Source organism: Alosa alosa, chromosome 8 (assembly GCF_017589495.1).
Source record: "Alosa alosa isolate M-15738 ecotype Scorff River chromosome 8, AALO_Geno_1.1, whole genome shotgun sequence".
Taxonomy (NCBI): Eukaryota; Metazoa; Chordata; class Actinopteri; order Clupeiformes; family Clupeidae; genus Alosa; species Alosa alosa.
Window position 1 is genome coordinate 13,078,249 of NC_063196.1, and position 13,036 is coordinate 13,091,284.

The 13,036-nt window shown below is 42.1% G+C and overlaps 1 protein-coding gene across 10 annotated transcripts in view; it reads right to left on the reverse strand.

Annotated features, from left to right (window-relative positions):
• Positions 1-505: 505 nt before the first annotated feature.
• Positions 506-13,036, reverse strand: part of gphnb (gephyrin b) — a 108,628-nt gene continuing 96,097 nt past the window's right edge. For 6 of the 10 annotated variants that reach the window (XM_048250092.1, XM_048250086.1, XM_048250091.1 and 3 more), the window contains 12 exons: positions 12,455-12,510; positions 12,037-12,156; positions 11,048-11,104; positions 9,332-9,390; positions 8,907-9,060; positions 4,809-4,930; positions 4,381-4,468; positions 3,814-3,887; positions 3,552-3,616; positions 2,927-3,033; positions 2,332-2,428; positions 506-2,093 (listed from right to left, as the gene is read on the reverse strand). In XM_048250092.1, the coding sequence (XP_048106049.1) occupies positions 1,960-2,093; positions 2,332-2,428; positions 2,927-3,033; positions 3,552-3,616; positions 3,814-3,887; positions 4,381-4,468; positions 4,809-4,930; positions 8,907-9,060; positions 9,332-9,390; positions 11,048-11,104; positions 12,037-12,156; positions 12,455-12,510 (1,133 nt within the window). In that variant the 3' untranslated portion in view covers positions 506-1,959. The remainder of the gene's footprint in view (positions 2,094-2,331; positions 2,429-2,926; positions 3,034-3,551; positions 3,617-3,813; positions 3,888-4,380; positions 4,469-4,808; positions 4,931-8,906; positions 9,061-9,331; positions 9,391-11,047; positions 11,105-12,036; positions 12,157-12,454; positions 12,511-13,036) is intronic. The other 4 variants (XM_048250088.1, XM_048250094.1, XM_048250085.1 and 1 more) reach the window with 3 other exon arrangements.

The window sequence follows — 13,036 nt, forward strand, 5'->3', positions numbered from 1 at the left end:
GAGACACAAAACAGGGCAGCAGTAGGACAGCGCCCCTTTGACAATAAAAAAAAAACATAATATATAATCTGTATGGAAGTTTTCAGTCATGATTAACTTTTCATAAAAACAGATGAAATTAATATTCTTGAGCTAAGGATATTAGAGTAGGTCATCCACACAGAGTAGGAATCATGATCACAACAATTACCCAACTATGTAACAGAGGGTTCGCTAGTCTAGTGACTGGGATGTAGTAAGCTGAATGTATACTTGGTTTATCCCTTTATATATCACCAATATTATGTGAGGCCTTCAGAATAAGTACATTCTCCCACATAAAGTCTACCAAGATAGAAAAATGAAAACAATAAAATAAACATAAAATAATAATAATTGCAACAGCTTTATGATTTAGTTACTGATCAAGCAATACAGTCATGGATACATTTCTCCCACTAGTGCACTTTTGTGGTCAAAGTCTACATTGGATGCCTTAAAGGCTACTGATGACACAAAACATATATTTTTTAAATAATGATCAAGGATTTTATTATCATAGTCTCTTTCATCAGTTTCATATCATTACAGAAAATGTTATAGTACAGAGTTGTTGAATATCTCCTCATTGCGTGGTCACTGGCTCTCAGGACTGCTGGTCACATGTATCTGTACAATAAGGTTCTTACTTCTTTACTCTCTTTTGTACTGTACATATTTTTGTGTAGTTGGTTAAAAAGGCTGTCAGCACTTAAATAAGCTGTTGTCTTTCATTTTTTCTTTTGTTTCTGTTCTTTTTTATCTATTCTTTTTCTTTATTTTTTCTTCTTTATTTTTTTCTTTTTCAAATAAAAGAGATACTTTCCCAGCAGCCCCTGGGGGAATGGGGGGTAGGGGGGAATCGGAGCTACACCAGGGTCAAGTGATAATAATAAGGAAGCTTGGGGGTTCCGGGCAGTGAGGGCTTGCGTTCACACCCCACCTCATCCCAACTCCACCATCCACCCCGCTCCTACCCAGATAGTGACCCGAGTCTGGGACGGCCCTGACCAGGATCTGGTTCTGGGTCTGTCGTGGGTCTGAACTAGACCGACGACCGGTCCGTCCCGGAATCCGGCGCAGTCTGAGTACGCAGCCGATCCTCTGCCCTTCGCTTTTGGCACTGCGCACATATACAAGACTCACAAGATAAACAACAAGCTAAGCTCTTTGTGAAGCCATTATGATGCACATGGATGGGAGGGTTAAGAAATCAAAACAAACAAACAAAAAAAAAACTGAGAAGTGTCCATTCAAAACAGCAGCAGAGACAGGAAGTCGTCTCGATTCAACTTCCTGCCAAACAGTCAGCTGTAGTGGGGGATTGTTTGTAGTCATTGTGGTTTCAACTGTATTCTCAAAAATCAAAAAAGTCGTTTTTTTGTCTATAAATAGTAAAGATGAGGAAATAATATATAGTTTTTTTTTCCTGGCAGGCACCTACAGCTTTCTATTAAAATGCTACAGCTATCGATAAGGTCTAGCATTGAACACACAAAGCAATTGCAATGAAAAGAACAAAGTTGCCTTAATATAATAAGAATAAGAATAATGATAATAAGAAGAATAATCATAATAATAATAATCATATTAATATATTACAGAATAAATCTCTTTTTATATTTAGATTTTTTTTTCGTTAAAAGTTATATTTTTCTTTGTCTGAAATACTATATTCTTTTTAAAATTATTATTATTTTTTCTCATAATGTACCTAGTTTGTGATCAAGATGTTGACTATACTTCAACGTTATCCAAATCAATAAAAACTAGCTGTGCCGTTGCATAATACAGAATAGTCAATGATATGTGGACATGCACCGTGAACCATCCCCTCTCCTTGCACCAAGCCCTTCCACATCCTCCTCCTCCTCTTATTCTTCCTCCTCAGTCTCTGGCCTTGTGGGCCATGTGACAACAGAACGTCCTCCTTTGATGACATCATAGCCGTCCGATCACCATGACGTCCACCACCTCCCCCTTGTGCAGCTCCACGTATTGCTCTGTCTTGGGAGGTAGCATCAGGAGGCCGTTAGCAGTACGCATGCTCATCAGTCTACAGCTCACCTGGTTACCTGTGGATAGATGGGTAGAAAGAGAGCGAGAGAAAGAGAGAGAGAGAGAGAGAGAGAGAGAGAGAGAGAGAGAGAGGGAGTGGGAAAGATAGTGAAAGAGAGGATTTGGTTCAGTTATCTTTTCTGGAAATGTTGTTCACTAACTTCTTGAGAACTCACAACTAAACAACCAAAGAGTACAACACACACACACACACACACACACAGAGTGAGTGTGAGAGAGAGATGGATGGCGCACCTGTGCTCTGTGCCCATGGCAGTGGCTCCTGATGGTGCCATGTGAGAATGCAGCGGTGGTACTCAGGGCGTGGGTCCAGCTTCACATCACACGACAGCTGCAGAGAGCACACACAGATGCATGCACACACACACACACACACACACACACAGATGCACACACACACACACACACACACATGATATCACAGTCTCTGGTGACAACTGATCAAATCCTCATCCTGTCAGGGCTCTTCCTGTATCCCGCTGACAGAGATTCTATGACTCTATCCATCATTAAGATGAGGAAAGCACCTTTCACATCAATGAACTGTTTCAGGTCTATCAACACAGTCGTGGAGGCCAGAGTTGGAGGCTTTTCATGAGTGACTGCTCTTTACCTTGCCAGGCTTTGGAGTGGCAAATTTATATATTTTATCTACGAGTAATTGTAGTAGATATAGTAAGATAAGTACTATAGATAAGAATAAATGCAATATACATTGCACATACGTATATAAAATAACTAGTGTGTATATATTGAAACACCATGTTAATGCCTTGGTGTGTGTTGGAGTAGCAAGCTTGTGGCGTGCCAGTGGAGGGTGAGCTCTTACCCTGGCTTTGATGATGGTGGGCCGGGGGTCCAGGATGCCCTGCATCTTCCTCAGGGCGGGGATGACAAACAGGTTACAGGTCACCACCGCGGATACAGGGTTACCTGCCGCAGAGTGGAAAAGCAAGTGGCCTCTGTGAACTATACTTCTCTAGGACACTGAGACGCCGACACACACTCTCGCCCAGACACACAAACACATCCAGACACACAAACACACACACATACAGAGAGAGAGAGACACCCACACAGACAGACACATACACACAGACAGACAGACACACATACACACACACACACACACAGAGACAAGAGACACACACACACACACACACAGACACACAGACACACACACACACACACACAGAGACAAGAGAGACACACAAACAGACACACACAGATACAAACACATACACACACACACACAAACTCACTCTTACAGAGGCACGGACCCAACACACACAAACATGCAGCACATATATGTAGTAATAACACAGTTGTAACAATTTTGCCATAGAGAGGAGGAGAGAACAGACTTAGCTACACTATACACACACATCTCTCTCACACTCTCTCTCTCTCTCTCTCTCTCTCTCTCTCACACACACACATACATGCAAAAATACCTGGCAAAGCAAAGATGAGTTTACGAGCACCATCCATGTCCAAAGTTGCAAATGTTGTGGGCAGCCTACAATTGATGAACGAGACCACAAACTGATGACCTCCCATAAACAGGTGCATATACCCTGTACGATGTATTTGTTACCCATTCTGCATAGCAACCCATGACACACAGGCATAAAGCTGTATTCATCATCCATGTAACCCAATCATCTATTCTGCCACCAATATTTTAAGACATCCGCCTGCCCCTCTCTCCATTACCCTGGTTTCATGAAGACACGACCAAAGTGAATCTGGGCATGTAGGTCGATATCCAGCACCTGCTTCAGGTAGTCCTGTAAGGAAATATGTGATCATTATTGACAAGTCTCATTTTAAACAAATCCGTTCTTCCTCTGCACTCACACTATGCTGTTCACAACAATAGCCACAAGGGGTCACTATAATGCACAGGATAACATCGACAATACACTTATCTCTCTCAGGAAGGGCTCTAACAATTGTGTAAACTATCCCTTCAAAAAGCACCTAATCACATTGTCAAACTTTATAACATGTTCACTCAGAGGTCTAACATATTAACTGAACTTTTGAAATATTGAGGGTCAAAAACTAAAAGACCTAGGAGCATTAGATGTACTAATGTATTTGCATTGAAAAATACCTTTTTGGTAGCTTTAATGAAGCACAGAGTGAAACTCTATGCTGCAATAGTAATATACCAAAAATATGTGTAGATAAACTGATCATAATGACATGCATTAGAGAAGGATACAAATGAAAAGCAGGTATGGTAAGCAGGTAAGAACAACCAGGTATGAAAAGCACCTTCTCTCCCATGGATACGCCCCCTGAGGTGATGATGACATCAGCACGACTGATGCCCTCGTTCAGTGCATTCAGGAGGTCGTCAGGACTACACAGCAACACACACATCATTTTAATCATCAGGCCACAATAATCTCAGCACATAAGTACATACTAATTCTAACTCGTCACATAAGTACATGCTAATTCTTACTCTTCACATAAGTACATACTAATTCTAACTCTTCACATAAGAATATAGTAATTCTAACTTCTGTCAATTTTAAAGAACTGCACTACACTCTTTACATTCAGGATATCACATATGGAACACATATGAGGTTTGTTACTCAACCAAAACCAATTCATTACTTAACCAAACAAACCAAAACTCCATAGTGCTGCTTTAAATTGGTGGTTGTGTGCAGAGTTTGTGGGTCTGTGCATACTTGTCTCCGACTATTCCTAAGTTGATGGTAGGGTATCCGTGCTCCTGGATGGTGGCAAGCAGGGTGGAGCGGTTGCTGTCCCTGATCTTCCCTGGGTGCAGGTCATCCTCTGGGTTCAACAGCTTAAAACACACACATGCAGGCACGCGCGCGCGCAAACACACACACACACACGTTACAACTCTCTGTCAGTGTTAATATGTAGTGTTAAAATGTGCCGCTATTCATAAAGAGCTTCCTCTTGAACTTTTTAATATACTGTATATATATATCTAGACTTCCTGTTCCCATGTACCACACATTTACAAAACACTTTTTTCCCTACTGTTTAGTCTCCATGAACTAAATGTAATTAACCCTCATAACCAGTTTTAGGCCTATGCCATATCTAGGCTACACCAACTGTACCATACTTAGGCCTACACATCATTTTCTTTACACACTTGATGCACAATATGTTGCAGTAGCTTTTTGACATTGCAGTTGACAATGTTTTTTTTTTCCTGAATGTTTATTGTGTTTTGTCAGCATATAATACCCTATATCTGCATACAAACATGCCTGCATTCAACACATTATGTAGGCTAGTGTCTATTGTCTATCAGCCAATGGCATTGGTCCGCTGAGTCCTTTTGAATGTTAGCTTGCACGCACAGTACTTTTTACCTTCACGTAACAAGAGAAGTTGCCTTGTGTAAGCTTTTTATGTACATGTGCAAGGTAAAAGTAGCATGTGAGTGGCCTTTTTTAAATATACTGTGTGAGAATATATTGTGTTTGTGTAAGATAAAAGTGATATATGTGCAAGGTAAAAGTGGTAAATGCGTGTGGTAGAAAAGTATCCAGTCTATGAAACCAATGTTCCCATCGACACATGATTTCAAGTACAGGAATAAAATTAGATACAGTGTTTCTTGCTTGTTATTCATATAAAATTTCTTGTGCATAACATTGCATTTCTTAGGCTTGCCTGACTGTACATGTTCAAAGCATAGAAACATGGCGAGCAGTAGCAATAGCAAAACAATAACAAATAGCCAGCATTATTGGAGCGATGATGAAACACTACCAATGTTGGATTTATTAACAGAAACAGATTTTCTTTGGATGTTTTTTTTTTTTTGGGGGTATTTGGATAAACTGCTGGACCAAGGATTCAAGGATCTAGGGGTAGACACAGGCTTTGAGCACGGTCCCCCATGCCCTCTTATCTGACTGGTATCCCACCGGTAGATACGCCGGGTTCAATCTTGACATGAGAACATTTGCAAAGCATACGCCACTAGTCATTATATATGACATCAGGCCTGTTGGTTCTAGTAGTTTGTACTAGCCTATACCCAGCCCCACTGTGATGGCCATAGATATCTTAAGAAAGTGGTGATGGCCCTTTCCTCCCCCACCATTGAACACCGTTGGATTAAGTCTGTGTGAAACACTGGATTGGATAGGTGCAAGCACTGATTAAGTACTCTGAACCTGAGCTGCTGCAAATACAACGTTTCAAACCAGCATGCCTGTGCAATAAGAGCTTTACGGTTTATTACTGTAATTGGAAAACGTAAGCAACACCTGTTTGCATTTTCTTGCATTGGAGACACACACTGTCAGCTTCTTCTTTTTTTAAAGTATATTTTTTGGGCTTTTGCCTTCATGTTGATAGGACAGTGGAGAGGGACAGGAGGCGAGTGGGAGAGAGAGATGGGGTGGGATCGGGAAATGACCGCAGGAAGGAATCGAACAAAAGCCAAGTGTGGAACGGTGCTGCCTCTTGCCCCACAGCTCCCTCTGTCAGCTTCTTCTTGAATGTGATCACCTGCTTCGTCAGAGGTCATATCACTTACAAATTTGTTACTTTACATTTGTGACATAAACATTATGAAAAGTACAGGTAAAGTTGTTATCAACAAATTTCTACTGTTTTGTCTATTGAGAACTATGACTCAGTGTCTCAGAGGTGTCTTGGATAGGCTCTCAACTCCTAGAAATTCCCAGTATCGTACTCCTGAGACTGCTCCACCGTTAGCTCCCCATCGTCATTTATGTAGAAAAACTCTTTTTCTCCTCTTTTTAGGTTCTCCTTCCAATTCTACCATGGACCTTGACATATACCGGTACATATATATTCACCTTGCAGGAAAAAATGTAAATTTTTGTGGTTTTGAAAGAGCTTCTGGGTAACCAACCCATGGCGTCATCTAACAATAAACACTGGGACATAGGTTTTCATGATGATCAGATCCACAACACTGCTCTTCTGGGCCCTCTGGTAAGTAACAAAGAGTTGATACGTTTTGGCATTTAGCCAATTCAACAATATTCATCAAAAAGCTAATCGAAATTCATATTCATCTGATTAAACAATGGTTTTAAATATGTGTGTGTGTGTGTGTTCTTCAGAGAGCTATAATTCAGTGGACTAAGGACTTCAACAGGCCCTTAACTCCAGGACCTTCCCTGTGTGGTAATCACGGCTTCACTTCACAGCGGCCTCCCCATGGTCAGTCACGTTGAATCATACTCTCTCTCTCGGTTCTCATTTTGTTTGAAGCAGTAACATGAACATGGTCTTATGATACATTAACACCATTTTCTCCTGCTGCAGAAAAGCCTTCCAGAAAGCGCAGACGGGTCAGTAGCGGAGCCCTGCCGAACAGCCATTTCCTAGAACAGCTCCAGCACAAACAGCTAGCCTTGGTGACCGCCCAAATAAAACTCTTCCACCAGAGAGAGGAATGGGTGCTGAACCTCTTGGAGTCCCTGGGCCAGACCTCTGAGCGGATAGTGACTGCAATGACGGACCGTCTGCAAGGGATTGGTCGGCAGCAAAGCCAGCCTCCCTCCATACCTGCCACTAAAAACCATCCTACACGAGTCCAACACCATTAGAAGCTTCTATAGCATTCTTCCAGGATGAAGACTTTATGGATTTCTGTGAGTTATATTTGAAATGTGTCACAAACAACGAACGGCACAATACTGCTACTCCTCTGAAATGGAGTGAGAGTCTGAATGATCTATTTCACTATTAGATCCACTGTGGTTCAGACTCACTCTCCATTTCAGAAAGCCTCTTATTGCACCATTTGTTGTTTGTAACAAAACGAGAGGACTTTCTCCTTGAAAGATGGTGGCAACTGGAGGAAGAATTTAAGTAATGACTGAACAAACAGTCCTTTTTTTATACCCTTTCTTAACACTTACAAAGGTATGCTTTGGTTTGTCTGCAGGGACCCTCTCCACTGTAGCATAGACAGTGTAATGATATTTTGAGCCTAGTCACTGTCTTAAACTAGCGATTTACTTTGACGTAGCAAGATTGCCCTCAAGGCTATGCTATACAGTATGCTCTTTCGTTGTAATTGCATATTCAACTTACTCCAAACTCTGATTAACGCTATTTTGGTCCCCAAAGAAACTGTACACTAGTTATCATCCGAAAACAGTTTATCATCCAAAAATGTTTTTAGACTGGATTTCTCCTTTTAACATAGCCCCACACCATTGCAGGGTTAGATAATAAAGCTGAACTTCCGTGAAAGTAAAATACAAGAGCATGAGGGCTCAGACAGGGTGAGTCTTGAGTGCTGGAATCCACACTTCTTTATCAGAATGCGGACAGAATGGAAATTATGTTTTCAACCACAGACGCATCTTTAAAAAAAAAAAAAATGTAATGTCTCCCTTTCGGTGTACTGGGGAGGGGGGGGGGGGTTGATAAATTAGATGACATGACAATCGAGTCTAAGATGTTTAAGAACCTATTAAACACGACTGCGCTCTTGACACAGTGCATGTTCAAGGCATTATCTGATTTCTTCATCACCATCTCCTCCAATAATGGGAGTAGGCTTACTTATTGAGCACGCTGACTTATTTTAGAAAGACAGATAAATGATTGATGATTTTAGACTACATTATTGATCCCTAAGGGCAAACTGCTCTTATTTATCTCCACACTTTTGCCATTTCTTAATGCTCTCTCATTACAGGCTAAGCTACTCTTTTGATCTATCCCTTCATTTCATTCCCTTCTGAAGTTCTTTCCCATTTGTTTCTTTTGCTGTCTTTCTCTCTCCCTAGTCCCTAGTCTCTCACCTCATTGCCTGTGGACATGACGGCCACCACGGGGAACTTGTGCACCTCCACCTCAGTGACGCCAACAGTGGCCAGCAGGCCGATCTCCGAGGGACCCATGTGGGTACCCTTGGCCAGCACACACTCCCCGCGCTTGATGTCGTGTCCTATGGGCCTGTTGTGACATAATAAACGACATCACTGGAGATGCCTAGAAAGCCAAGACATTAACTGTCGCTTTTTACTTTCTAGACATCTCCAGCACAATGCGTAACAAGCTATATACACTGTTTCTTTTTTTTTCTTTTGAGAAAGAGAGAGAGAGAGAGACCCAGCTGTTGACAATGCCTACAACATGAAAAGAAAACAACAACATTGACACATAGCAAGAATCTTAACACACAGAGAAACTGAGGTTAAGCATTTGGGAAATAGAAGCATCATACCTGATATCCTGTCCGGGACGTGCCTGCACTAAGATGCGGACCTCCAGCTCCTCTGTACCCTGAGCACAACACACACAGCACTCTGATGTTGGACGTCCCACCACTCTCTCTACACTGCTAAGCGTGCACTACCTTCTAGCTTTGTAGTATACAATGCCACAACGCAAGTAACAGAGCATTTAAAAACAGAAGCACAAATCACCTGTAGGATGATACCTGCAGGTGACCTTTGGCAAAAAAAAAAAAAAAAAAAACTCAGCAGCTGGCAGCCTCTGAATATAAAAGGTTAATTTTCATCACGATAGCTTTACACAAAGCCACCAACGTTCAGTGCTGTAAAGTCATGGGAATCTTGTCTCCCTCACTCTACTTATTCTCTCATTACATCTCTCACCAATGAGGCTGAGAGGCTGATGCTGTTGTGTGCTGTGGGAATGACAGTGGAACAAGGAAGAGGACCGGAATAAGTGTCGGTCTAAGTGGACACACCTACTATGATTGCACACCACAGAATTGTGTCCTTGTGTGTCTCAATCAATTTGGGTGCGGACTACAAGGGCGCGATCAGAAAGGATGCTGTAGTTGCAGTGAGAGGCGTCTCTTTATGTTGTTTTGCATTGGCAGTAGCTTGTGTGCTGCTTTATGTTGTTTTATATATTTAGCGCCTCGCATTTTGTGCGTCTATGGCACCTCGCGTTTTTGCAGAGGCACCCTCAGCTTATTAGCTAGTAATAAAACGAGAGCATGATTAGCAAAATGAGCACACTATATAGTAAAACTAGCACATGACTTGTTAAAATGAGCACACTATTTAGTAAAACTAGCACATGACTTGTTAAAATGAGCACACAATCTAGTAAAATGAGAGTATGATTTTGGAAAACGAGTGTGCAATTTAGTAAAATCAGTAGGCCTACAGGATTTAGTAAACTGAGCGCATGTTCTTTCGATCTCCAAAATAAAATTAAATCTGCAGTGACACCTCCGTAATAAACTTTGTGCGCACATTGTAATAAATTGAGCTCACAGTGTATACAATGTGCGCACTTTTTACTTCAACATGCCCACAACGTCTGACGTCATTTGCAGTTTTATCAAAACACCATGCGTTTTACAAGCGGCAACCACACCATGTCTGATCGCGCCCTGATACAGTATGTATCTACAGTATGTCCAAGTATTCTTATCCAAGTCATGGAGCCATGGAGGAGTGTAATGTCTTTTCTGCGTTCTCCAAAGACATTTGTTTATACTGGACAACATAATCATCTAAGAACTAAAGATCTAAAGGCAAGTCTTTTAGAGATGGTTTTTAGGCAATCACAAAATGCACAATAATTATTTAAGATAGATAGAAAAAAGGCTATATCTAGCCTATAATCAGTAAATAAGAAATAAGACAGGTTTACAGCCTGTGTCTAAGAGAGTTGGGAAGGGGGGCTTAATCTGTAAAGATGGCTTTAGAATGTGATAACTATTGTGTTAAACAAAACCGATATCATAAAGATTGTAAACTGTTCCAGTGGCTGGAATAAACAGCCACTGAACAAAACATTATTTGCCAGATAAATACTGGACACAACAGTGCATCAGGAAAATAGGACATTTTAACTGTGCAAAACTGCCCAATCTCCTGCCATCTTGTGTTAAAAAATGACACTTTGGCCCTTTTTTGTAGAGGGCGAAAAGCTTCAAAAGCCACTCGGCAAAACCTACGACATCGCTGGAGGTCAGGCACCACTGGCCGGCCGTCGGGGACGACTCTTGGGGCGACTGCCCGAGCACGCAGGGGGGGGATTCCACGATCGGGAAAACGAAAAACAGGATTACAAATCCATATTACATCCTAGACTACATGTTTCTGAAAAGCCACACATACATCAGGAGCTATTAGTGGCACTCCACCATCTACAGCAATCATGTTAGATCAATACACTATCTGGTGACTTTAATGACTAGATAATGGCTACTGAAATGCAATGGTCATGATGAATTATAAAACAAGTAAAAATTCAATTAGTTTGATGCAAGTGATGCAGATGCACCATGTCCTTTGGTTTCGGTGCTGGCCACACTATGAGCTGTGGGGGGAAGAGTGAGGAAGTTGCACCCATAAGGCATATTGTAGATGACTTTGCAAAAGTGCAAGCATCACCAAATGTTAAAGACTTGCTTTTATATTTATAGACTTGTGTTTAAAAATCCTTGGCAGTCCTTTGGCCACAACATTAATGAGGGCCTCTGGTGAGTTTTACAGGTCTGCCCTGCCAGTGGTTAGTAAGCTAAATATCCTACAGAGGCCATCTAAAACAACTTGGCCATACATTTGGTTCTGCATTCTAAGTCCAGCACCATATAGTATATGGAATTTTCTCTGTCTATAATCACAAACTGCTTCGATGTCAAAATGAACAAACTGGTTTAAAATAATTGTGGGTATCCATTATGGGTTATTGTGCCCTCTAGTGGGCAATATAATTTCCATTCAACCACAGCTTGAACTCTCTTGTCTTCTGGCTTCATCAGTGACCTTTGACCATCTTAAATACTCTTAGTACATTATTAGAACATTCTAGTAGACCACATCTACACGGCATTCCCTTAACCACATCAAGAAGACTGGTGTGTCTTCGGGCAGCGGACTCGTGCTGCCCAACACACTCCTGTGCCGGCCGTGTGCCGTGAGGTCGTGCGGGTGGACTCACGTCCTCGGACTCGCGCAGGAGCTCGGTGTCCTCCACCTGAACCACGGCGTCGGCACCACAGGGGATGGGTGCGCCCGTCGTGACCCGCATAGCCTGACCGGGCATCACCGTGTGGGTGGGCTAGAGGGCGGAGGGGGGTAAACAAGTAAATAAAAACACATAAACAGAGACATGCACGCACGTAATGAAGGTGTCAGGGGTTGTTTACTTTTACTTCATTACAGCATGGTAACAGACAAAGAAATCTAGTAGATATCACACAAACACTATCTCTCTCACACACACACAACTCATTTTCTCTCTCTCACACACACACACACACACACACACACACACACACACACACACACACACACACACACACACACACACACACACACACACACACACACACACACAAACTCAACTGAAGCCTTACCTGCTCTCCAGCTTGTGACTCTCCAATAATGAAGCGATCTCCAGGGCCATCAGCCGCTGTAACACACACACACACACACACACACACACACACACACATTGGTTACACAGGTTAACAAGGTAACATATACAGGCAGTGTGTTCCTGTGTGAACTCCACATGGTGCTCTGTCTCTCTCTCTCTCTCTCTCTCTCTCTCACACACACACACACACACACACACACACACACACACACACACACACACACAAAAACACACACCCCACACCACAGCTCAAGGCTCAGAGTGCATACATCAAGTGCATACACACTGCTTCTGGAGCTCTGGACATGTGACCTTGGCACAGCACAACCTACGGATCACTGAGTGGACAAGCAGACAAGACTACCGAACATAACCCACGCAAAGCCACCACATGGCATACAAACACATGCTTGTTGTCCAAACAGATCTGATGTTTTATACTGACGCACTGTTTCAGATTCCATACTACACAAAAGATGTTTTGCGACAGAGAGAGTGAGATAGAGATTGAGAGAGAGAGAGAGAGAGAGAGAGAGAGAGAGAGAGAGAAATTGAGATT